Source organism: Lissotriton vulgaris, chromosome 4_1, assembly GCF_964263255.1.
Source record: "Lissotriton vulgaris chromosome 4_1, aLisVul1.2, whole genome shotgun sequence".
NCBI classification, from domain to species: domain Eukaryota; kingdom Metazoa; phylum Chordata; class Amphibia; order Caudata; family Salamandridae; genus Lissotriton; species Lissotriton vulgaris.
The window spans coordinates 1473468018-1473493852 of record NC_141691.1 but is presented as its reverse complement, the minus strand read 5'-3'; the positions used below and the strand labels follow the sequence as shown (position 1 = coordinate 1473493852).

General features: G+C 52.1%; 1 protein-coding gene across 1 annotated transcript in view; it reads left to right on the top strand.

Annotated features, from left to right (window-relative positions):
* PRKDC (protein kinase, DNA-activated, catalytic subunit) overlaps window positions 1–25835 on the top strand; it is a 2818033-nt gene that overhangs the window by 2756605 nt on the left and 35593 nt on the right. Inside the window, exon 85 of the mRNA XM_086965729.1 lies at window positions 19755–19894. Within this exon, the coding sequence (XP_086821855.1) occupies window positions 19755–19894 (140 nt within the window). The remainder of the gene's footprint in view (window positions 1–19754; window positions 19895–25835) is intronic.

Sequence of the window (25835 nt, the reverse complement as noted above, 5' to 3'; positions counted from 1 at the left end):
GGGCCCTACTTGGAGTTTTCTCCAGAGTGGGGTTTCCTAAGGAGGTTGTCTCTGACAGAGGTGCAAACTTCATGTCAGGATACTTGACTGCTATGTGGAAGGAGTGTGGTGTAAATTACAAATTCACCACCCCCTATCATCCACAGTGCAATGGGCTTGTGGAAAGATTCAACAAGACCCTAAAGGGATGATAAAAGGGTTACCAGAAAAGCTTAGGCGAAGATGGGACATACGTTTACCCTGCCTTCTGTTTGCTTACAGAGAAGTCCCACAGAAGGGGGTTGGCTACAGCCCTTTTGAGCTTCTATTTGGACATCCTGTAAGAGGACCCCTATGTCTTGTGAAGGAAGGATGGTACTTACCTCTCAAAAAGCCTAAGCTTGACATAATGGACTATGTACTTGGTCTCCGCTCCAGGATGGCAGAGTACATGGAGAAGGCATCTAAAAACCTTGAGGCCAGCCAAGAACTTCAAAAAGCTTGGCATGACCAAAAGGCTGCCCTTACTGTTTACCAGCCAGGACAGAAGGTGTGGGTGTTGGAGCCAGTGGCCCCAGCAGCTCTCCAAGACAAATGGTCTGGACCCCATACCATCATTGAACAAAAGGTAGAGGTCACCTACCTGGTAGACCTTGGAACTCCCAGGAGCCCTCACAGAGTACTATCTCATGTGTACAGGCTCAAGGTATTTGTTGACAGGGAGGACATGGGCTTGCTCATGGCCACAGATGAGGGACAGAGGAAGAGAGTGACCCTCTCCCAGACCTGCTCACTCAGAACCCTGATGATGGGTCAGTACATGGTGTAGTCTTTTCTGACAGCCGCTCTGAACATCAGCAAAATGATTGCAAACAGGTTCTTCAATCCTTTAGAAAAATGTTCTCTCTGACCCCCAGTCAGACAAACTGGTGCACCCATGAGGTGGACACTGGTGCCAGTCTGCCTATAAAGAGTAAAATCTACAGGCAACCTGACCACGTCAGGGACTGCATAAAGAAAGAAGTACAAAATATGTTGGAATTGGGAGTCATTGAACCCTCAGAGAGTCCTTGGGCTAGTCCTGTAGTTCTAGTGCCAAAACCTCACACCCAGGATGGTAAGAGAGAGATGAGGTTTTGTGTAGACTACAGGGGTCTCAATGCTGTCACTAAGACAGATGCCCATCCAATACCAAGAGCAGATGAGCTCATAGATAAATTGGCTTCTGCCAAATTCTTGAGTACATTTGACCTAACAGCTGGTTATTGGCAGATCAGGTTAGCGGAGGATGCCAAAGCCAAAACAGCATTTTCTACCCCAGGAGGTCATTACTAATTTGTGGTGATGCCCTTTGGTTTGAAAAATGCACCTGCCACTTTTCAAAGGTTGGTGAACCAAGTTCTCACTGGGTTGGATGACTTTTGTGCAGCATATCTAGATGATATTGCTGTCTTCAGCTCCACCTGGGAGGATCACCTGATCCACCTGAGGAACATTTTGGAGGCCTTGCAAAGGGCAGGCCTCACTATCAAGGCTACTAAGTGCCAGATAGGGCAGAGTCAGGTTGTGTACCTGGGCCACCTTGTAGGTGGAGGCCAGGTTCAACCATTGGAGAGCAAGATACAGGCCAGAAAGGACTGGGCTCCTCCAACCACCCAGACACAGGTCAGAGCTTTCTTGGGCCTGTCTGGTTACTACAGGAAATTGGTCAGAAATTATGGGACCATTGTGACCCCTCTTAACGACCTGACAAGTAGGAAAATGCCAAAGAAAGGTCAGTGGACAGTTAGCTGTCAAAAGGCATTCGATGACCTAAAGCAGGCCATGTGCACTGCACCTATTCTCAAGAGTCCAGACTACTCCAAAACTTTCATTGTCCAAGGCTAGTAGTCTCTATGAGATGTACAAGTTACTTACCTTAGGTAACAATGTATCTGGTAGAGACGATTCTAGCTGCATATTCCTTTGCGACCCACCCTTCCTCCCAGTTCTGCGAGAACCCTCTTCTTGCCTTCCGCACTCGCCTGCCTCTGGGTGCTTGGTCTTCTGCGATTGCCTCTTTCACTCCTACCTGGCGGTATGCTGGTTTGGTGGGGTTGCATTCGTCCCTCCCTTCTGGGACGTGACTGATAGATTGATGGGTGCTCTGGCGTCCCTACACTCTGGGGCTTCCAGTGTGGGGCCTTCTTGTATTTCCCCTTTCTTTTTTCTTTGTTTTGAGTTTCGGACTCGTGTGCAGTCCTCTGAGTTGGGGTCTTTGGCTGGGCCTCAGCCTTGGCTCCTTTCAGGGGACACGACTTTCCCTGATGGTGTTGTCTCGGGGTAAATTGTCGTTACTCTTCTGTCTTTCACTGTTAATGGACTGTGGTTGCAGGCTTCTCCGTTTGCTGCACATATGCTTTTTCTGTCTTCAGGGAGAATGTTAATTTGTTGCGGGGTTACTTTGCAGTGGCTGTGACTGCTCTTCCCTTCTATGACTTTCGGTGCCACACTGCCTGGCACTTTTCCGAATGGGCTGTCCCCCCCCCCCCCCCCCACCTCCTGATTCGCTTATTTTCTTTCTGTTATCTGCTGTTTCGCACACTGTTTCCATATTCTCACAGTTTTTGTTTGTGATGGCTCAGCGTTGTGGCGCACAAAAAGCGCCGGGGTGGGGCTTATGTGACCTCGCTGACGTCACGCCCGCGGACAACGTCAGGGCAGAGTCATGTGGTACCGCCCCCAACTCGCAGAGATGCTGGGAAAAGGAAAATTTCGGGATCCAGTCTCACGCCGGGGGATAATTCTACGTTAAGGAATCTGCGGGTTGAATAGTCTCTACCAGATACATTGTTACCGAAGGGAAGTAACTTGTACGTCGATTATAAATGAAACATCTATCAACTTGGATGAGGTATCTGTTATCTTCTGAGATATTTCAACAGAATACTGTGTTTTAAATATAGTCTGTCAAAAATATGGCATTTTCGTTCAAACAGATGCATTACATTCATACTCAGGGCAGCTCTTTTCCTAAATCTTCACTGAAAAGCTTGAAGAAGGAAAACTCCATTTAAATATCAGGTACTGTCTTATCCATATCTATTTACCCTTCCAAGCACAATGTGAGTATAAGGTCGTGTAGACTATAATTAACCATCTCAGCAAGTCATGTGTGTAGGAAGGTGGATATCTGACTATGGTTGCCCCCAACTTTTTGCCTTGTGTTTTGCTGGTTTTTCGACTTAGTTGACCTGGGACCCTGCTATTCGGGGCCCAGGCCCACTGCTCTCTGTAAAATGGATTCCATGTACCTTAGGTACATATCTAATTGGATACTGAGTCACCTTATCTGAAAGAGACACGTTAGTGATAGATTCCTTACCTTAGAATATCCCCAGGCGTCAGACTGGATCCGGAAATTTTTGCGTAGCAATACCCCTGCGCGCTGTTAGGCGTCGTCTGCGGCTCCGCGTCCGTCGTCGGCGTCGTGAGCGCCGGGATGACGTCATCGGAGTATATAGACGGCGCCCATGCGCGCTGACGTCAGTTCTTCTTTTTTCCGCGCCAGCTAGCGCAGATCCGGAAGAAGCTCTACCCCCAGTCACTTTTTGACTGAAAACTTTTTTGATCTTTTTGATCCTCTACTTAGTCGATTCTCGACTATCGGTGCCAGGGATGCCCGGGTTCAAGCCTTGCTCGAAGTGCGGCCGACTCATGTCGGTCACGGACCCCCATCGCCGGTGCCTGAAGTGCTTAGGCCTCGACCACGACGATCGAACCTGTGACGACTGCCGGGCCCTGACGTCGAAGGCTAGGCGGGAGCGGTCCCGCAAGCGTCTCGAGCTGAGGCAGTCGGCCCCGCGCCGCTCCAGGTCCCGGTCCCGGTCCCACGGGAGGTCGAGGGACAGGTCGCGAGGTCGGAGTCATCGACGCTCCGGGAGTGGTCACCGATCGTCTGGATCCAAGTCCTCAGGTAAGAGGCATGAGAGGTCGGAGCGACACCATCGGTCCTCCGACCCGCCCCGACGCTCGCTCGATGCGGCCGGGGGCTCGGGCGACACCGCCCACGCGGCTCCGCGGGAGTCGCAAGCGTCGCCGCCTGCCCCACACCTTCGGGTCCCTGGGCACGGCGCGTCGCAGGAGGAGGTCGAGAGGTACCTCATGGCCATGAGGGCCCTCCCTCCTCAGTCGGTTCCCGTGGCGCCTTCGGGCCGATCGGCTCCGTCTGGAGGTCCTTCCGGGTCGGGCGCTTCGGCCCCGACGACGTCGGGTTCTTCGGGCCCGGCGCCGCTGGCGACTTCGGTCCCGGCGCCGCGCGACCTCGCTGGATCCGGCTCCGGATCCGGGACCTCGCCGGTCGACCTTACGACCTCACCGGCGCCGTCCCTTCAGGTGTCGTCCCCGGCAGCCGTGGTGGTTGCCGACCCCAATGCTTCCTACGGTCCGCCTCAGGCGTCGGAAGGGCGCCGCTGGGCGCCGATTCCGTCGGCCGTCGGAGAATTCTATCTCCACGAGGAGGCCCTGGCTGTTCATCCTGGTTTCCAGGAGCTGGGTGACGAGGAGCAGTGGGAGGGGTCCGAGGACCCTCTGGCACGTGATTGCCAGTCTCATCAGGACTGGACATTTGAGCTTGGGGAGGCCAGTGGTATTGACACATCGCCAGACACTGGGTTTACGTCGCCCCCGACTGTGGCTTCGGAGGCGGGTTCTGCTTACAGTGTAGTGTTGACGAAGGCAGCTAAGGCCCTAAACCTTGAGCTCCCCGTCGCGGCCGTGAGGACTAATCTCCTCACTGAGGTGCTCAAACAGCAGTCCGGCTCCGCGGAGCCCCTTCTGCCGTTCAATGAGGCCTTGTGTGACGTTCTGCTGGGCACTTGGTCCAAGCCCGCCACAGGTCCCCCTGTGGATAGGAACGTGGCCAGACGCTACCGCCCGGCACCGGGCGACCCTTGCTTTTTGTCCACCCACCCCACCCCCGAGAGCCTGGTCATCCAGGCCTCCACTTCCCAGACCGCATTCCCGACGGCCCCGCCCGATCGGGAATCCAAGAGATATGAGCAGTTCGGGAAGAAGGTCTTCTCGTCTGTGAGCCTGGGGCTCCGGTCAGTGAACACCAACTGTCTCTTGGGCCGCTACACCCACACTCTGTGGGACACGGTTGCGGAGGTGCTGCCACAATGCTCTGAGGAGGTCAGGGCTAAACTCAGCCAAACCCTTGCGGACGGCCGAGATGCGGCACGATTTTCCATCCGGTGTGGGCTGGATACCACGGACTCACTGGGCAGGGCGATGGCAACGACAGTGGCGGTTCGACGCCACGCCTGGTTGAGGTCCGCCAATTTCTCGGCCGATGTCCAGGCCACTCTCCTGGACATGCCGTTTGATGGCCGTCGCCTCTTCGGCGACAAGGCAGACCATGCGCTGGAACGTTTTAAGGACTCCAGGGCCACGGCCAAGTCCTTGGGCCTTGCGGCCCCACGCCAGCAATCGGGTGCCTTTCGCTCCTTTCGTGGCCACGGAAGGGGCGCCCCACCACGGACCGTCAGCCACGCGCCGCAGAATGTTCAGCAACGCGGTGGCGGCCGTGGGAACCGCCGTGGCGGTGGTCGGGGCCAGCGGCGAGGCCAGTCCACACCTCCCTCAGCAGCCCCCGCCTCAAAACCTTCCTAGTCCGAGTTTTCAGGCCCATGTGACGCCTGTGGGAGGCAGGGTTCGCCATCACCTCTCCCACTGGCATACAGTCACTTCGGACAGGTGGGTGCTGCAAATTGTCCGAAGGGGTTTCTCCCTCCCCTTCGAGTCTTCCCCTCCATCCATGCCACCTCAATGCCACCGTGTGTCGGGGGATCACTTGCGACTTCTGCAAGAGGAAGTTTCGGCCCTCTTGGCCAAGAGGGCCATCGAGCGCGTTCCTGGGCCAGAAGTAGGTCGTGGCTGTTACTCCCACTACTTTCTGGTACCCAAGAAGGGCAAAGGGGGCCTACGCCCTATCTTGGATCTGCGGAACGTGAACGGCTTCCTCCGTACGGAGAAGTTCAAGATGCTCACTTTGGCTCAGGTCCTGGCTGCCCTGGACCCAGGAGACTGGATGGTAGCGTTGGACTTGCAGGACGCCTATTTCCACATCCCCGTCCTGCCGGCCCACCGGCGTTACCTGCGGTTCACGGTAGGCCACGAGCACTTTCAGTTTACCGTGCTCCCCTTCGGCCTTACCAGCGCCCCACGGGTGTTCACGAAGGTGATGGCGGTGGTCGCAGCCCATCTGCGCAGGCAAGGGGTGTCAGTCTTCCCCTACCTCGACGACTGGTTGTTGAAGGCGGGCTCGCCCCAGACAGTCGTCAGCCACCTCCAGACTACGGCCGACCTCCTGCACTTGCTGGGGTTCTCCATCAATGTGCCGAAGTCACACCTGTGTCCCTCTCAGAAGCTCCTTTTCATCGGAGCGGTTCTCGACTCGGCGCAGTTTCGGGTTTACCCACCCGAGCAGCGGGTTCGGGATATTCAGGCCCTGATTCCTGTCTTCGGGCCGTTATCCCGGGTCTCGGTCAGGTTGACGCTGCGGCTTCTGGGACTGATGGCCTCCTGCATCCTTCTGGTGCGTCACGCCAGGTGGCGGATGCGGGCTCTGCAGTGGGACCTGAAGTTTCAGTGGGCCCAGCATCAGGGCAACCTGTCCGATCATGTCCTGATCTCAGAGGGCACTGCGAGACAACTGCAGTGGTGGCTCACGGACCGCGACTGGGTCAGTGGCAGACCCCTCTCTCTACCCCAGCCGGAGCACGTAGTTGTGACGGACGCGTCCCTCCAGGGCTGGGGAGGCCACATGGGAGAGGCGGAGATCAGAGGCCTCTGGTCTCCGGCGGAGTCCCGGCTCCACATCAACCTTCTGGAGCTGCGGGCGATTCGTCTTGCACTGAAGGCATTCCTCCCCTCTGTCAGGGGGAGCGTGGTGCAAGTGTTCACCGACAACACCACCGCCATGTGGTACTGCAACAAACAGGGCGGTGTGGGGTCGTGGACCCTTTGCCAGGAGGCTCTGCGCCTCTGGCAGTGGCTGGAACATCAGGGCGTGACTCTGGTGGTTCAACACCTGGCAGGTTCTCTGAATGCCAGGGCGGACGAACTCAGCCGCCGGTGCATGATGGATCACGAATGGCGTCTGAACTCGGACGTGGCGCAAGGTCTCTTTCGACAGTGGGGAGAGCCTTGGTTAGATCTATTCGCCACAGAAGAGAACGCGCAATGTCAGCAGTTCTGCGCGTTGGAGTTTCCAAGGCGGCACTCGCTCGGAGACGCTTTTCGTCGCGAGTGGAGCTGCGGCCTGTTGTACGCCTTTCCGCCTATACCACTTCTGCCCAGAGTGCTGAAGAAGATCAAGCGCGACCGGGCCCAGGTTATCCTTGTGGCTCCGGACTGGGCTCGAAGATACTGGTATCCCGAGCTACTCAGCATGTCAGTCGATCCCCCGATTCGTCTGCCTCTTCGGGAGGACCTTCTGTCGCAGCAGCAGGGGACGGTCCTGCACCCGAACCTGTCCAGTCTCCACCTACAAGCTTGGAGATTGAGCGGCGGCAGTTGAGGCCATTTGACTTGCCTCCCGAAGTCTGTGACATCATTCTGGCAGCCAGGCGTCCCTCCACTAAGTCGGTATACGCCTGCCGGTGGAATAGATTTGTGGCATGGTGCGCAGCAAAGGCTGTGGACCCCCTCTCTGCACCCCTTTCGGAAGTGCTGCTCTTTCTTCTTTCCCTTGCCCGGCAGGGCTCTGCTCTGGGCACTCTTAAAGGGTACCTTTCTGCTCTTTCTGCCTTCTTGAGGCTACCAGATCAGCCTTCTTTGTTCAAGTCCCCTATAGTGAGTAGATTTCTGAAGGGCATCACACACATGTTCCCTCCTGTTCCCTTCGTGATGCCCCAGTGGGACTTGAACCTTGTTCTCACCTATCTGATGTGTGCTCCCTTTGAGCCACTTCATAACTGTCCTCTTCGCCTCCTTACGCTGAAGACGGCCTTCCTGGTTGCCATCACCTCTGCCAGGAGGGTGAGTGAGCTCCAGGCTCTTTCTTCTTCTCCGCCTTTCCTGTCTGTTCATCCGGATAAGGTGGTGTTGCGTACACGACCTTCCTTTCTGCCCAAGGTTGTCTCGGCCTTCCACATCGGGCAGTCCATCACCTTGCCCACCTTCTTTCCGCCTCCGCATCCCTCGAAAGAGGAAGAGAGGCTCCACCGTCTGGATCCAAAACGTGCGCTCTCCTACTACCTGGACCGCACTCGCCAGTTCCGGGTGGATGACCAACTCTTCGTTGGTTACGTGGGCGCGAAGAAGGGAAAGGCTGTACACAAGAGGACCATCTCCAGGTGGATCATCTTGTGCATCCAAGCATGCTACTCCATGGCGAGGAAGGAGCCCCCGGCTGGATTGCGGGCTCACTCCACTAGGGCCACGGCAACGACAACTGCCCTGGGCCGCGGTGTCCCCCTGCAGGACATCTGTCAGGCAGCCACGTGGGCCTCGCTGCACACGTTCGCAAGACACTACTGCCTGGACAGCCAAGTCCGGAGGGATGGCTTCTTTGGCCGTTCCGTCCTCCAGGACTTTCTGGTGTGATATTGGTTCGCAGACCCACCACCGGGGTTGGTATTGCTGGGGTATCTATTCTAAGGTAAGGAATCTATCACTAACGTGTCTCTTTCAGATGCACAAGTTACTACTTGTGTAACGATATATCTGTAAGAGACATTAGTTAGTGATAGATTCCTTACCGCCCTCCCATCCTCCCCGTTCTGCGAACCGATATTTAGGGTTAAGGTCATCCCCTTTCAGGGCCCTAGTTTCATGGCACCAGTGTTAGTTCTATCATGGCTCTGCGTATCTGGCGCGGAAAAGCTGTGTTATCAGAACTGACGTCAGCGCGCATGGGCGCCGTCTATATACTCCGATGACGTCATCCCGGCGCTCACGACGCCGACGACGGACGCGGAGCCGCAGACGACGCCTAACAGCGCGCAGGGGTATTGCTACGCAAAAATTTCCGGATCCAGTCTGACGCCTGGGGATATTCTAAGGTAAGGAATCTATCACTAACTAATGTCTCTTACAGATATATCGTTACACAAGTAGTAACTTGTGCATCAGTCCCTGTACAGTGTACCTTAGGTACCCAGGGCATAGGTGTACCCAGGGCCTACCAGGGGCTGCAGCATGTATTATGCCACCCCTGGCTGGCCACCCAAATCTGACACAACTGGCTGCACGACAGCTGGGCAAGGTGGTGTAATCACTCTTTGCTTTAGATATAGTATTCCTATATCTAACCCTAAAATGGACACATGTATTCCTATCAGTCACTCCTATGGCAGGCCTTAACAATCCTGAAGGCAGAGTGCTTGGAATTATGTGAGATGGTGCTCTGGCATGAGCTGAGCCCGTTTGCAGCTTGCGGAACCAAGTCCTAATAGCTGTTCCATGATAACGCGTACCATATACTCTTAAGTGCATTATAATCCTCGCGGTTATTTGCTATCTCTGGTATCGCTTTATCAAAACATGTCAAGTAAGGTGTCATACGAATTGGAATACTAACCCCTCGCCAATTCTGGCGACGGGGTTAGCATTTGAATTTGAATTTAAAATTATTTATAAAGCGCACGTACACCAGCGGTTTCATGGCGCTACAACTAACAGAAATCTGGGCGAAGGAGCTGGAGCTGAGTAAAGGAAAGCAAACTGCTAATGGATTAGTTGAAGGATTTGGTGAACAGATGAGCCTTGAGCTGCTTCCGGAATTGCGGGTACAGGGTGAAGGCTCTGAGCTCGAGAGGTAGGGAGTTCCAGAGGAGCGGGGCAAAGGTCGCAAATTTCGAGCCTCCCCATTTCTTTCTCCGGAACCGTGGGACTGTGAGAAGGGACTGAGTAGATGAACGCAGTTCCCTGGAGGGAACATAGGGGGTGATCTCAGATGAGATGAAAGCCGGTGCCGTGCCCAGTCGTGCTTGAAAGGTGATGGAAGCAAGCTTAAACTGGACACGGGCACGAACAGGGAGCCAATGTAAAGACTTTAGGAGGGGAGTGATGTGGTGAGACTTTGGGAGCTTGAACACCAGGCGCGCCGCCTGGTTTTGGATCTGCTGCAGACGCCGAAGACTATATGCAGGTATACCTGCATATAGGGCGTTGCCATAATCCAGGCGGGAGACGACCATAGCCAAGGTGATCAATTTCAGAGCATCAAATGAAAAAAAACGGGACACCTTGCGTATAGTGCGCAGTGAAAGGAAGGAAGAAGAAACCACAGAGCTAACCTGGGAGTGAAGGTTGAGTTTAATGCCTAATGTTTTGACTGAGGTAGAGGGAACAGGTGGAGAGCCTAAGGAGGGGGGCCAAAATAAAGGAGACCAGGGGCTGGATGAACCACCCGTCTGTAGGAGAGTAGGGTCTGCTATCCTATGGTCACCCCAAATTTTTGCTTTTTGCTTCACTGGTTTCTGACTTAATGTGGCTGTGGGCCTGCTAATCAGACCCCCAGCCTGCTGTTCTCTCTCTAAATTACTGCCAATGCACTCTAGGTGCATTACGAATTGGAACTGGTTCACCTTATGAGCCCCTGTATTAGTGCACCCTAGGTGCCCAGGGCATAGGTGGATCCAAGGCCTACCAGGGGCTGCAGCATGTATTGTGCCACCCCTGGCCTGGCCTCCATATTTGACACAACTGGCTGATCACTCAGCTGGGGTAAGTCGGTGTAACTACCTCTTACTTAGGTACAGTATGTCTGTGCCTAACCCTAAACTGGACACATATGTTCCTATCAGCCACTCCTATGGAAGGCCTCATCAATCCTGGAGGCAGAGTGCTTGGAAATATGTGAGATGGTGCTCTAGCATGAGCTGAGCCTGTCTGCAGCTGTCGGGAACCACTCCCTAAGCTGTTCCGGGATATTGCCATACCATATACTCTTAAGTGCATTATAATCCTCGCGGTTATTTGCTATCTTTGGTTTGGCTTTATCAAAACATGTCGAGTAAGGTGTCATACGAATTGGAATACTATCCCCTCGCCAATTCTGGCGACGGGGATAGCATTCCACCCTTCTAGAGGGACACGACATGTGTGTAGCCTTAACCCCGGTTAAAGTTAAACAGAGCCTCAGCATCACAAAATGGATGCTGCCACCACAGACACGAGTCTGGCCTCCTGCTGCTGACCGAAACTCGGCAGATGGTGGCCTGGACAAAGGGTTTCCTGCCTTGGGAGGTGCGAGCACCACCCCAGACAGGATTTTGTGTATTGGGTAGGACAGGGCTGAATAGAATCAGACATGCCCGGGGCACACAAGGTGTCCCCGTGCATAGGCCAGTCCAAACCGGTCCTGGGACTTTCCAGACCCAGGCCTGGCGCGGAACTGGACAAAGGAAAGGGGGTGTAACCGCCCCCCTTCCTGGTTCCTCCCAGAGGAGGGACCTAGTAGGTGATCCACCCCTCAGATTGGGAATAAGAGTGGGAGCAGTGCCATTGCACAGCAGATCATCCTGAATCAACTTTACACGAAGAAGAAGACTGGACTTCGACATTCTGCTGCACAGAAGACTGAAGAGCATCTCCCTTGTGGCCTAGGAGTGGCCACCCTGTGAACACAGGTACCAACCAGCAACTCGACGTCTGCTTTGCCGCCGCCTCCCGCCGGAGACCGAGCCCAGAGCCCGACAAGAACCAGACTCCCAGACCTCTCAGAGCCCGATCCACAGTCCCTGCAAAGAAGGGACCCGTGGAGGCACCGAGTGACGTGGGACCGGACCTCTTGGAAGACACTCGAAAAGCTGACTGCGCAGCTTCTGAGGCATCCTCGACGTTGTGCTTTGGGGACTGAGAACCCCCACCACCGAGCAGCCCTTGCACCGAAGAGCAGCCCTCCAGCATCTCCACGATCTGCGTGGGGCCCTTTTGCATTGTGCCACTCGACGCGCCATCCCGGCCACTAGCCACGTGGTCAGCGGCCATCTTGGCGACGAACCCGACGATTTACACAGCAGGTCTGGTTGCTCCAGACCTACCCAAGCTCCTGTGAAAAGGAGCACCCGCTCTGACCTTGCTGGTCCGAGTGTTAAGCATCTTTCAACTTCTGCCTGGCTTGCCTTTGCCAAGGCCTGTTTGCTCCGATCAAGTTGCCGACACCGCCAACAGCGAGAAGCCTGCGTGGGACAGCTCGTGACCGACTCCTGGACGTCCTCGACCCCGGGTATCCACGTGGCTGCAGAAAGAAGCTACCCGACAACGCCTGTTTGCACCCGACATCGCCTGGTTCCAATCTGGTTCCACGGTAGTCACTGGCTAGTGACTTTGAACACTGTCCCCTCCGCTTTCAGGTCTTCACATCTTCAGATCCACCCTTGGATCCCCCGGAACTCTTCTCATCGAGCCGCCTGCAGCATCTTCAGCTCCAAGCACCATCGACCGGCGTGACGAAACCCGACACTACTTCGACCCTGTGCACCCGCTTCCTGTGGGTGAGGTAACTCAGCTCCGCCAGTCTCCTGCATTGGTACACATCTCAAGGGCCTGTGTCTTAAGTTTTAACTCCGTAGGTCACTCGGAAGGTTCCTAACTTTCTAACTTTGTACTTTTTACGCACCATAGACTTTACATTGGAAAGTGCGTGCACTTTGAACACTGCACCCGAGTCCCGTGAGCCTCTCCCGACTTAGTTACAGCTAGTCTCGAATAGCTCCAGCGATTCCCAAGGCCCTAGGCCTCTTCACTTTCCTCCTGGTATCTCTTATACCACTTTCTTAGTATATGGTTTAGGTGGCCACTAGGGCTCATCCATATTGTGCAACTTTTGTGTATTTTAAACTGTCTTGTGATTTAACGCTTGTGCTTCTGTGCTCATAAAGAGTCCAGGGGATTTTATAGTTAATAAATCAATATATATTTTCAATATATATCTGTGTGGTGTCCCTTTCATTTGGTATTCAAGGGGGTTGTGTATGGTATAACAGCTGGCTTCACATGCCTTTCAGAGTTTAGCCTAAGACTGCTTTGTCCACGTTACCACTAGGATAACTGGTCTACAAGGTTGAATTACAACCATCATCATAAGGGTTGCTTGGCATGGTACAAAGTGATCACTAAGAATTAGTGAGCATTATATACCAGGCCAACTTCTCACACCGTCAACACCAGCTCGGTCTTGTCTGGGTTGAGTTTCAGATGGTTGTGGTTCATCCAGTCCCGGATATGGATCATGATAGATTGGAAATTAAGGACAAAAAATTGGCGGGGATTGAGGGGTCCGCGCCCGGCTTTTTCAAGATGGGAACAATGACTGCAGATTTGAGTGGATTAGGTACCACGCCCTGGGAAAGAGAGCTATTGAGGAGGTGAAGGGGGGGGGGGTCTGCACAGGTGGTAAAGATATGACGGAGAATATGAGCAGGGCAGGGATTTAACGGGGAGCCGGATTTGACAAGTGGAATTATGGAAGTCAGAGATTCCTTAGTCAGAGGGGGGAGGGTGGTGAGCTGTCCCTTGGGGGGGGGGGACACTGGGGATCCACAAAAGTAAGGGAGGGAGGAGGGATGTTAGCTTTAATGGTGGCTATTTTCTGAATGAAAAAGTTATTGAGGGAGTGACAGAGTTCCTGGGAAGGGGTGGGCTTTAGAGAGGTTCTGTCCGAAAACGCCAGGTTGTGAACAATCGAGAAAATTTCCTTCGATTGGTTCTCGGCTGCGAGGATTTTGGAGGAGAAATAGGTGGTTTTAGCCTCCAGGATATCCTTTTTGTATTGAGTCAGGATGTTAATGAACTCCAATCTCAATGAGGGGCAATAGTTTCTCCTCCAAGCCCGCTCCGCTCGACGTACAGCTAGTTTGGTGGTTTTGAGATCTTCGTTGAACCACTGATTGGTGTCCTTCTCTCGCATTCCACCCTTCTAGAGGGACACGACATGTATGTAACTGTGAACCCCGGTTAAAGTTAACTCGAGCCTCAGCATCACAAAATGGATGCTGCCACCACAGACACAAGTCTGACCTCCTGCTGCTGGGAGTCCTTCCAGCGAGGAGAGCTCGGACAAAGGGTTTCCTGTCAGGGGCGGTGCTAGCACCATCCCAGACAGGGTTTTGTGTATCCCAGGTAGGCAGGGCTGAAAGGAAGGTGACTGCAAGTGGCACCCCGGTGCTCACTGTGCATATGCCGGCTCAAACCAGTTCCAGGGTCACCCCAGCCCCTGAGCTGGGGAAAGTCCGGACAAAGGAGAGGGGTGTAACCACCCCCCTCCTGGTCCCACCCATGGTCAGGACCTAGTCGCGTGCCAGCCCCTTTTCTTAGGATAAAGGTAGGAGCGGGCCCCATTCCCAAATTAGATATTTCTGAATCTTGAACTACTTTCCACGAAAGGAACTCTTGACAATTTCTGAAGACTCTCCCTTGTGGCTAAGGATTAGCCACCCTGCAGCCGCAGGCACCACCTAAGCATCGCGGTTTGCTGCACGCCCATCCTCCGGATCAAGACTGACCAGCTCGACGAGACCCGGATTCCCTGGCATCTCTGACCTCTACCTGCATCATCAGCCCAGCTGAGATTCGTGGGTGTGACGAGACCTGAGGGACCAGCCATCTTCAAAACCTGCACAACGCTTAACCAGCACGACCGCCGAGGGACCCTCGAGTGAGTGCACTGGGGTTTGAGAAGCCCAAACCCTGAGCAGCTCCAGCACCGAAGTCCAGCCCCCCCAGCATCCACGAGATCTGCGTGGGGCCCTTCTGCTCTTTGCTGCTCACCGCGTTGTCCGGTCACTTGCCTGCTGGCTAGTGGCCCTCTTGACGACGTACAACGACGATTTCATCGCTGGTCTGGTTGCTCCAGACTGGCCCTTGCTCCTTTCCAAAAGAGGAGCAACCCGGACCCTCCTGGTCCACTCCAGACGCCATTTTGACTCCACCGCGTGGGCTTGCCTTTGCCAAGGCTTGTTGCTCCAATCCTGGTTCCAGCATCGCCGACAGCAGACACCCTCGTGGGCCAGCTCGCACCCCCAGCCTGGTCGCCGACAACGCCTCCTGGCCCGTGTGACTGCAGAGTCCAGCGTCGCCCACTCACCTGATCGAGGTGACTTCATCTGGTGCCATCCTGGTGCCCACACAATCACTGGCTAGTGATCAAGAACTGAGTCCCCAAATTATTTTATTTACATTGTTTTTTATTTTACATCTAAGTTGAAGGACAGATTAGAGCTAGGCAGTCATGTTGACTGCCTTTCGGGAACATAGGAAATTTCCTTGCTACCACAACTATATCGGTCTCAGTGGAAGAGCATTCTCTAGCTTTGGTCTGCGATTCTGTACATTCTGCCAGACACATTAGCCATACTACAAATGAGCAGACTAGTTGTAGATTGAGGGCTGTCCTAGTGCAAGTACACCAAAAACATTATTGTGAAAAATGATACACTTTAATACAAGTGCCTAAACATCTTTGTCAAAACTTGAAAAATCAGTGTGCGCAACATGCCATGCTTAAGTTCTGGGCCCTGAAAATAACTTCAGCCATCCTGTATCATAATTCAAGGGGCAGTATAATATTTATTTGTGTGCTATATTTTTGTTTACTCTTATCGTTCAACATTTTTGTATCCTTTTTATCGCCATACACTCCTTATTTTTAGGTCTCGGCGTCAACGCGCGGAAGCGCGTCTCCGCCGAGATCTTTTGTCAGGGACTGTGCTTCCCAGGAGACAGGCTCGGCCACGCGCATTCTTCAAGGAGGCGATTTCCGCTGGCCACGCGCTCGCGAACGCGCTCAGCTGCTGTCTCCTGGGAAGCAGCAACACCACACGCGCATGCGCAGAAACAGTGACAGACACACACACGAGCGCTCATGCACGCACGCACCCACACATACAGCGAACCCACCCCCGCCGTCGCATGCATACACACACACACACACACGTGCACCGAGGATCCCCCCCACCCCTCCGTTGTCGCACCCCCCCACCCCTCCCCTCTGCCGTCGCACCCCGCCCCCCACCCCTCCCCTCCGCCGTCGCACACACACACGCAGACATACAGGCATTCTCTCCCCCCCCCCGCCCCGCTCACCGGTCAAAGGCCCTCCGGACACGCAGACATACAGGCATTCTCTCTCCCCCCCCCCCCCCGCCCCGCTCCGCTCACCGGTCAAAGGCCCTTCGGACTTGTGCAGCCTCCGACCGCGGGGCTCTCCCTCGGTGCTCCTCCAGGCACTCCGTGGGCGCGGGCTTCACAAAACGGAAGTCCCGCCCCACGATAGGTTTCGTTTTGTCAGTCCCGCCCCACGATAGGTTTCGCATGCAGCTCGTCTGTCTGCTGGGCCGGTGTCGGCTCGGTTTGTATCCTCGTACTAAACACATTTTTTATCATAAATGTTTTACTTGCTGCAAAAGGGAAAGCTTGTTTGTTAATAGTGCACCCGTCAGCATTATGGAGCTAAACACATATTTTATCACATATTTTTACTTGCTGAAAAGGAGAATGTGTTTTGCAGTGCATTTATCAGACTCACGTCACGCCGCTTGCTGCGGGTCGGGGGCGCACCGGCTTTTGTTTTCCCAATCACGACCAAACTGGCAGTAATATTACTTTTTTTTTTTAATGGTAAAACAGTTGATTTTAAAAGTTTGTCGAGCGCAGCCATGGCCATTGCAGAGAGTGTCTGCTGGGCCGGTGTCGGCTCGGTTTGTATCCTCGTACTAAACACATTTTTTATCATAAATGTTTTACTTGCTGCAAAAGGGAAAGCTTGTTTGTTAATAGTGCACCCGTCAGCATTATGGAGCTAAACACATATTTTATCACATATTTTTACTTGCTGAAAAGGAGAATGTGTTTTGCAGTGCATTTATCAGACTCCCGTCACGCCGCTTGCTGCGGGTCGGGGGCGCACCGGCTTTTGTTTTCCCAATCACGACCAAACTGGCAGTAATATTACTTTTTTTTAAAAATGTTTTTTTTGTTTTAACAGTTGATTTTAAAAGTTTGTCGAGCGCAGCCATGGCCATTGCAGAGAGTGGAGTGCCGTGCTGGTTTAATGGACCGACAAGCAACACGCAATGCGGCTTTAAACATATATAATAACCACGGGCATATTGGTATCAGAGATTATATTTAGTTAGACTAAAGGGACAGGTGTAGTGAGTGCAGAGTAGTGAGTGCAGAGTAGTGAGTGCAGAGTGCAGAGTGCAGAGTAGTGAGTGCAGAGTGGTAATGCAGAGTAGTGAGTGCAGAGTAGTGAGTGCAGAGTAGTGAGTGCAGAGTAGTGAGTGCAGAGTAGTGAGTGCAGAGTAGTGAGTGCAGAGTAGTGAGTGCAGAGTAGTGAGTGCAGAGTGGTAATGCAGAGTAGTGAGTAGTGAGTGCAGAGTGGTAATGCAGAGTAGTGAGTGCAGAGTAGTGAGTGCAGAGTAGTGAGTGCAGAGTGCAGAGTAGTGAGTGCAGAGTAGTGAGTGCAGAGTAGTGAGTGCAGAGTAGTGAGTGCAGAGTAGTGAGTGCAGAGTAGTGAGTGCAGAGTAGTGAGTGCAGAGTAGTGAGTGCAGAGTGGTAATGCAGAGTAGTGAGTGCAGAGTAGTGAGTGCAGAGTAGTGAGTGCAGAGTAGTGAGTGCAGAGTAGTGAGTGCTGAGTGCAGAGTAGTGAGTGCAGAGTAGTGAGTGCAGAGTAGTGAGTGCAGAGTAGCGAGTGCAGAGTAGCGAGTGCAGAGTAGCGAGTGCAGAGTAGCGAGTGCAGAGTAGCGAGTGCAGAGTAGCGAGTGCAGAGTAGCGAGTGCAGAGTAGCGAGTGCAGAGTAGCGAGTGCAGAGTAGTGAGTGCAGAGTGCAGAGTAGTGAGTGCAGAGTAGTGAGTGCAGAGTAGTGAGTGCAGAGTGCAGAGTAGTGAGTGCAGAGTAGTGAGTGCAGAGTAGTGAGTGCAGAGTAGTGAGTGCAGAGTAGTGAGTGCAGAGTAGTGAGTGCAGAGTAGTAAGTGCTGAGTGCAGAGTAGTAAGTGCTGAGTGCAGAGTAGTAAGTGCTGAGTGCAGAGTAGTAAGTGCTGAGTGCAGAGTAGTAAGTGCTGAGTGCAGAGTAGTAAGTGCTGAGTGCAGAGTAGTAAGTGCAGAGTAGTGAGTGCAGAGTAGTGAGTGCAGAGTAGTGAGTGCAGAGTAGTGAGTGCAGAGTAGTGAGTGCAGAGTAGTGAGTGCAGAGTAGTGAGTGCAGAGTGCAGAGTAGTGAGTGCAGAGTGCAGAGTAGTAAGTGCTGAGTGCAGAGTAGTAAGTGCTGAGTGCAGAGTAGTAAGTGCTGAGTGCAGAGTAGTAAGTGCTGAGTGCAGAGTAGTAAGTGCTGAGTGCAGAGTAGTAAGTGCAGAGTAGTGAGTGCAGAGTAGTGAGTGCAGAGTAGTGAGTGCAGAGTAGTGAGTGCAGAGTAGTGAGTGCAGAGTAGTGAGTGCAGAGTAGTGAGTGCAGAGTAGTGAGTGCAGAGTAGTGAGTGCAGAGTAGTGAGTGCAGAGTAGTGAGTGCAGAGTAGTGAGTGCAGAGTAGTGAGTAGTGAGTGCAGAGTAGTGAGTAGTGAGTGCAGAGTAGTAAGTGCTGAGTGCAGAGTAGTAAGTGCAGAGTAGTGAGTGCAGAGTAGTGAGTGCAGAGTAGTAAGTGCAGAGTAGTGAGTGCAGAGTAGTGAGTGCAGAGTAGTGAGTGCAGAGTAGTGAGTGCAGAGTAGTGAGTGCAGAGTAGTGAGTGCAGAGTAGTGAGTGCAGAGTAGTGAGTGCAGAGTAGTGAGTGCAGAGTAGTGAGTGCAGAGTAGTGAGTGCAGAGTAGTGAGTGCAGAGTAGTGAGTAGTGAGTGCAGAGTAGTGAGTAGTGAGTGCAGAGTAGTGAGTAGTGAGTGCAGAGTAGTGAGTGCAGAGTAGTGAGTGCTGAGTAGTGAGTAGTGAGTGCAGAGTAGTGAGTGCAGAGAGAGTGTGCAGAGTAGTGAGTGCAGAGTAGTGAGTGCAGAGTAGTGAGTAGTGAGTGCAGAGTAGTGAGTGCAGAGTAGTGAGTAGTGAGTGCAGAGTAGTGAGTAGTGAGTGCAGAGTAGTGAGTGTGCAGAGTAGTGAGTGCAGAGAGAGTGTGCAGAGTAGTGAGTGCAGAGTAGTGAGTGCATAGTGAGTGCAGAGTGGTAATGCAGAGTAGTGAGTGCAGAGTGGTAATGCAGAGTAGTGAGTAGTGAGTGCAGAGTAGTGAGTAGTGAGTGTGCAGAGTAGTGAGTTCAGAGAGAGTGTGCAGAGTGAGTGTGCAGAGTAGTGAGTAGTGAGTGTGCAGAGTAGTGAGTGCAGAGAGAGTGTGCAGAGTAGTGAGTGCAGAGTAGTGAGTAGTGAGTGCAGAGTAGTGAGTAGTGAGTGCAGAGTAGTGAGTAGTGAGTGTGCAGAGTAGTGAGTGCAGAGTGAGTGTGCAGAGCAGTGAGTGCAGAGTGAGTGTGCAGAGCAGTGAGTGCAGAGTGAGTGTGCAGAGCAGTGAGTGCAGAGTGAGTGTGCAGAGCAGTGAGTGCAGAGTGAGTGTGCAGAGCATTGTGTGCTGTTGAGTGCAGAGTGCTGTGTATTGGCAATGTTAATGACAATGCCATTTATTTTTGATTTAAAGAAAAAAAAATGTCATGAGCAATGCCAATAGCTCTATCTTTAATGATGCCGAGACCATTGCATTGCAAATGCTTGTTACTACTGTAAAGCTCTCAGAAACCAACTGGGACCAATATCATGTTTTAGAAAACAACTTTTAATAAAATAATCACTAATGTGTAACTTGGATAATAATTTTTATAATTGTTAGAATCTCGAGCTGAAGCAACTAAAAAAAGGAGGTACTTGGACCAAGGAAGTGAATACCATGGAAATAAACTGGTATCCTATCCAAAAAGTAAACTATGCCAAAAGGAAGCTGTCTGGTGCCAATCCTGCAATAATAACATGGTAAGTTGATGTTTCAATTGGAAACTTATGAAATTGTTTTAATTGATACACAGTTTTTATTATTTTTATCAATTCATATGATTTGCAAAAAAAGGTTAGAATAACTAGCAAATGGTACACAGCAAAAATTAAATACCCATAATCAATTTGTAGATTACGACGTACAGAGAAGTGAAAGAAAAATTGTTCCCTTCATTTGGTAGTTGCTGTTAAGTCAGTTTGTTACCACTGAATATTTCACATATCCACAAGTATTGAAGCAGTTGGTAGTTCCTGTTTTTCAGCTACTTTGTGACCAGAATGTGGAGCTCTTCCTCGGTTTTCACCAAATTATTCTCAATTATCAAGTGTCAACTCCTAACATATTAGAGATCTAGCCACAGGTGCCTTACCTTAAAATTATCCCAATGCATCAGACTGGATCTGGAAAGAATTTCTTGAGCAGTACCCATGCTCACCGGTAAGTGGTGTCATTCGAAGCAGAAGTAAAAAGTGCTTTGTGTATTTTAAATAAAATTTACAAAATAGTTCAAAGTGCAGTAAGTCTGACCAGAGCTCCCGTCACAAGGCCACATATCAAGATACGGTTGGTAGCCCAGTGGAAAACATAATAGTTATTTTATTGTGCCAGCCCTAAATAGAAACAGCAAACTTCATTCCCAGCGCCCCCTAGCTAAATAGAGACATTTGGTAAAAAGGCTGACTGCAACCATACTCTGATAAGCTGCCATGGTTGACATCCACCCGAGTTCTCATTCAAGCTCATGGTTCGCTCAAAATTAGCTGGGATTACTGCACAAGTTTTTTTAATCTATGGCCACAATACTTTCAAGATCGATATAAATATGATGCAGACCAGTCTTACGAAGTGCAGACTCCGCTCCTGCTAACCAGGGGATTTGGTGGCCCCATTAACATTCAAAACAATCCTTCATAATATCCCTGGTTACAGTGGCCTCTGGGTTCTTCCATGCTGTTAGCGACTGTAGAGGTGGATCTAATATAATCTGATAAATATTATAAACTCCGTTCTTTATGACAGATCACAGATGAAGATAATATGGGGGCCAACAACACCCTTCTACAAAACCTGCTTTCTTCAAGTTGGATGGGATCTCTGTTAGAGGAACCCCATATCCCGGCCCCATATGTTGCAACAGGAATATATAGGGTTTTATAATTGTGCAACAGTCACAGTGCCTATATAGGCGCTACCTAGGCGCACTGACGTCAGTTCTTTTCTTCTTGCGCCAGTCAGTGTTGACCAAGGAAGAGCTACCCCTTAGTCCCTTTTTGACTATGTTTTTTTCGAAATGTTGTTTCTTTTTTGAGGTCTTGACCCCCTGGTGTGGCAGAAATGGTATCTAAGAAGGCTGCTTCCAACCCTGCGTTGCCTCTCACCAATAGATGTCGCTGATGGACCCACACCTTGTTTGCCTCTGGTGCCTCAAACAACACCATAATCCAAAGGTCTGTCCCTACTGCCACATCATACATCCGAATGCCTTGAGGGAGCAATCCCTCATGCTCCTGGCGGCTTAACGCTTGAGGTCCTAGATGACAGGAAACTCGGTAGCAGGCACAGAGTCCGGGATGGTCATCAAATTCCAAGTAGTCGAGCCATTACCCAAAAGTCCTTCACCTACAAAAAGAAGTCAAAGCGTACTTCAACTTTACCTCATCCATTGGCCAATGGGACGAAGAAGCCTCACTCGAGGCTTGAATCTGCGGTTATGCCAGTACCTGGGCCGACTCCACATCCCTGCGTTTCTGAGAGCCGGAGCGACCCCCGCTCAGCTTCAAGAGTTTCATGGGATCATGCGCCTCATCTCTGAGCAGCCCATTCCTTCTGGCGCACCTTTGGGCCGTGATTTTGAGACTGGATCCACGCCGGCAGCTCTGGTACCAGTAGGGCCCCAGGAATCCACAGATGGTTCCAGATCATCGCTAGTCATGTCATGTTGACCTTCCCCGGCGCCGGCCCTGAGGCTGACACTCCTGGCGCCCACTGGCTGCAACTTCCACATTTGTATCCCCGACTCATACACGGAGCCAGAGTTGCGTTTTCAGATGCCGACTGGAGCCTTGCCTTCCAGGCCGGAGCTTGAGCTCAATTCCTATGGGCTAGGAATTTGAGAAAATGGGAGGGTCGCTGGACCCTGAAGAATTCCAGCCTTATGAATTGTTGGGCTGGTGCAAGGATCTGGGTAAAGCCAGTTGATTGAAAAGTTCTCCAAATTCTGGCATGCTTTCTCCCCCTACTGTGGCTATGGACGAGAAAGCTTGATTCACTATGCTGGTGTAGAGGGCAGCTGAGTTCCTGGACCTTAGTTTGCCTTTGGTGGCTGTCAAGACTATTATCTCCCCTCCCCTTCAAACTAACCCTCAGACTGTAGGAGAGTAGGATCTGCTCCTATGGTTACCCCCACTTTTTGTTGTTTCACTGGTTTTTCGACTTTAGTCTGGTTGTGGCCCTGCTAATCAGGACCACAGCCTAGCTGTTCTCTCTAAATTGATAACCTGTACTTTAGGTACACACCAGATAGGTTACTGGGTCACCCTTATGAGTCCCTAGTTATGGTACCTCAGGTACCAAGGGCATAGGTCCCCCTTAGGCCTACCAGGGGCTGAAGCATGTATTATCCACCCCTGGGAAGCCTTCCAAAATGGCACCATAGGTCTGCACTTACAGCCTGGGTAAGGTGGTGTAAACACCCCTTACTTAGAGATATATATATATATATATATATATATATATATATATATATATATTCCATATGCAAAACCAGACACTTGGAGACCCGATCTCATCGTGTTGAAAGTCTCTATTCTGCAAGGCGGCAGTGATCAGAAGCACAGTAGGTTAAACAAGGATTATCAGCCATCAATTTCCCAATGCGGTTCGGGCTTCTGTTCGCCCTTTATCTCGGGATGGCAATGAGGAGAAGCAGCTGGCAGATTCCATTAAGTAGTTCAACGTCCCCCCCAGTGGGCGTCTGCTCTCGCTGCACTCTGGTAGTGGTAGTCTTTTGCGAGTGATGTGGCCTTTAGTAGGAGCCGCCGTCAGCCTCCTAACTGTACTTATCAGCCAAAGTGGGTTTGCGGCTTCCACACAAAGCTGCTGTCATGCCACTAAAACACCTCACAGAGCACACAATGTTATATATATATATATATATATATATATATATAAGTCACTGCTATGGCAGGCCTTGACAATCCTGAAGGCAGAGTGTTTGGTTTTGTGTGAGAGGGTGCCCTAGCATGAGCTGAGCCCCTCTGCAGCTTTCGGAATCCCTTCCTTATAGCTGTTCTATGATATAACCATACCATATACTCTTAAGTGCATTATAGTCCTCGTGGTTAATGCTAACTTTGGAATGGCTTTATCAAAACATGTTGTGTTTGGTGTCAAACACTTTGGAGTCCTACCCCCCCGTCAGTTCTGGTGGCGGGGGTAGAATTCAACCCTTCTAGAGGGAGAAGACATGTGCACACTTACTTACCCAGTAAATGTTTAAAAGAGCCTCAGCATCACACACTGCTGCCACAGACACGAATCTGAAAGAAACAGGTTAGTGTTAGATTCCTTACCTTAGAATATACCCAGGCGTCAGACTGGATCCGGAAAGTTTTGCTTAGTCAGTAGGTGTCGTCTGCGGCTCCGTGTCCGTCGTCGGCGTTGTGATCACCGGGATGACGTCGTCGGAGCACTTAGACGCCACCCTCGCGCTCTGACGTCAGTTCTTCTTTTTTCCGTGCCAGAAATGTGCAGATCCGGGAAGAGCAGTACTCGTAGTCATTTTTTGACTAACTTTTTAGATCGTTTTTGGATTGATTCTCGAGTCGACCTTCGACTTGCGGTGCCGGTAGGGATGCCTGGGATTAAGCCCTGTGAGGACTGTCACCGACTGATGTCGGTAACCGACCCCCACCGCCGGTGCCTTTATTGCCTCGGTCCAATCATGATGACAAGTCGTGCCCCGTACGGTCGCTGGGCCGCAGTCATCGCCGCTCGACGAGTCACCACCACTCGTCGGGCTCCAAGTCCTCAGGTAAGTCGAGGCACTCGAAGAAAAAGTTGAAGATACGTCATCCCTCTTCCGACTCCCCCCGATGCTCGCACGACGCGGCCGGGGGTTCGGGCGACACTGCCCAAGAGGCTCCGCTGGAGCCGCAAGCGCCGCGTCCAGCTCCATACCCGCCGGTCCCTGGGCTGCACGCGACCCCGGAGGAGATTAGTGCTTTACTCACGGCCATGAGGTTGCACATCCCTCCGTCAGAACCCGCTGGGGCGCCTTCGGGCCCCGCGGGTCCGTCTAGGAGCCCTTGCGGGCCGGGTTCTCCGGCGCCTTTGGGTGCTTCGGCCCCGGCACCCTCGACGACTCCAGTCCCGATGCCGCAGGGCTCCTCAGGATCCAGGCTTGGATCCGTGACGACGCCAGTCGACCTTACGACCACTCCGCTGGCGCCGTCACCAAGGGTGTCGCCCCAGAACCAGTCTCCGCACGACGTTGTCCCTGGTTCCAGCCCCGGTCCGGATCCGGCGTCGGACCGGCGCTGCCCGGCGCCGTCTTCGACGCCGATCGGTGAGCCCTTCACCGATGACCCGGCTTCATCATTTTTCCCTGACTACCAGGTCTCCAGCTCTCCACTTGACAGGGCTATATAGGCAACGAGGAGGCAGTGTAATCTTGCGGTAAGGGACGACGGTGGCAGCATCTCTCGACCCCGCTTGGCGCCTACCTCATTGTCGAAGCGGAAACGCTGCTGCTGTTGCTGCAGAGTGACTACCATTGAGTTAATAATTGAATCGTCCTCGCACTCGCTATTTTAAATTTGTATGCTGTTTTAAAATTGATTATAGAATTTTAAAATACCCTGCACTTGCCCTGATAAGAAGTTTTAAATTGAAATAATAATTTAGTAACTTGCGTGGGAAACTCACTGAGTCCTGCTCATCATTCAAGTCTGCCCGCCCCGGTCCGACTCGGTAACCTATACCGTTGAGCGGAGGGCGGGGCAGACAAGAGCAGGACACGCCCAGGGAGGCGAGCGGTTAGCGCTCCAGCTCTCCACTTGACAGGGCTATATAGCCCTCGTGGGCCCAAGCGCGCAGCGGTAGCGCGCAGTGGGGGCGCCGTAGCCTGCGCCGAAGACCAGCCAAAGACCTGCCCGTCTGCGCCCGTCCGCGACAGGACGCGGCCGTGGGCCGGTAGCCATGGCTGATCATCCAGCACACCGACTAAGGTACACCGCACAGGTACTATTGAATATACTTCACCACACTGCCAGTGAATGTCCCAGCAGGATGAAGGACAATATTGAAGGTCCATTCTCCTGTCGCCACTGTAAAACCCAATTCGAAACCTCCACGAGTATGGCATATACCACCAAACCTTGCCTTCAGAACTACCAACCGGAAATAAGGTCTCTATCTGGTGAATCTATCACCACCAAGATTAAGACCACTGGTAAAAACGCCCTCAATAATAAACACCTGCTTTGCAATATCAGGTCACTGTCAAAACATGCTATCGAAGTATGGGATCTGATTTCCAGTAGGGAACCGGACCTATGCTTCCTAACGGAAACCTGTCTCAAACCCCACCTAACTCCCGTTATAACACTGGGAATCCCAACAGGCTACAAAATAGCCAGGGTGGATCGCCCTTTGAAAATCGGAGGAGGGATAGCGATAGTACACAAGGAGGAAATCAATGTTAAAATTCTTGACGAAATATGCACCCCTGAACTAGAACTTATGATTTTTAATCTTCAATTTTCCACAAATTCTAGCAGGAAAGGAGCGTTAATATATCGCCCCCCTGGTCCATGTAATAACATCTCCATAACATTAATGGAAGCTCTGGCACCTCATATATGTGATAACTCAGACTTCCTCCTCTTAGGGGATTTCAATATTCACAGTGAGGTAGGA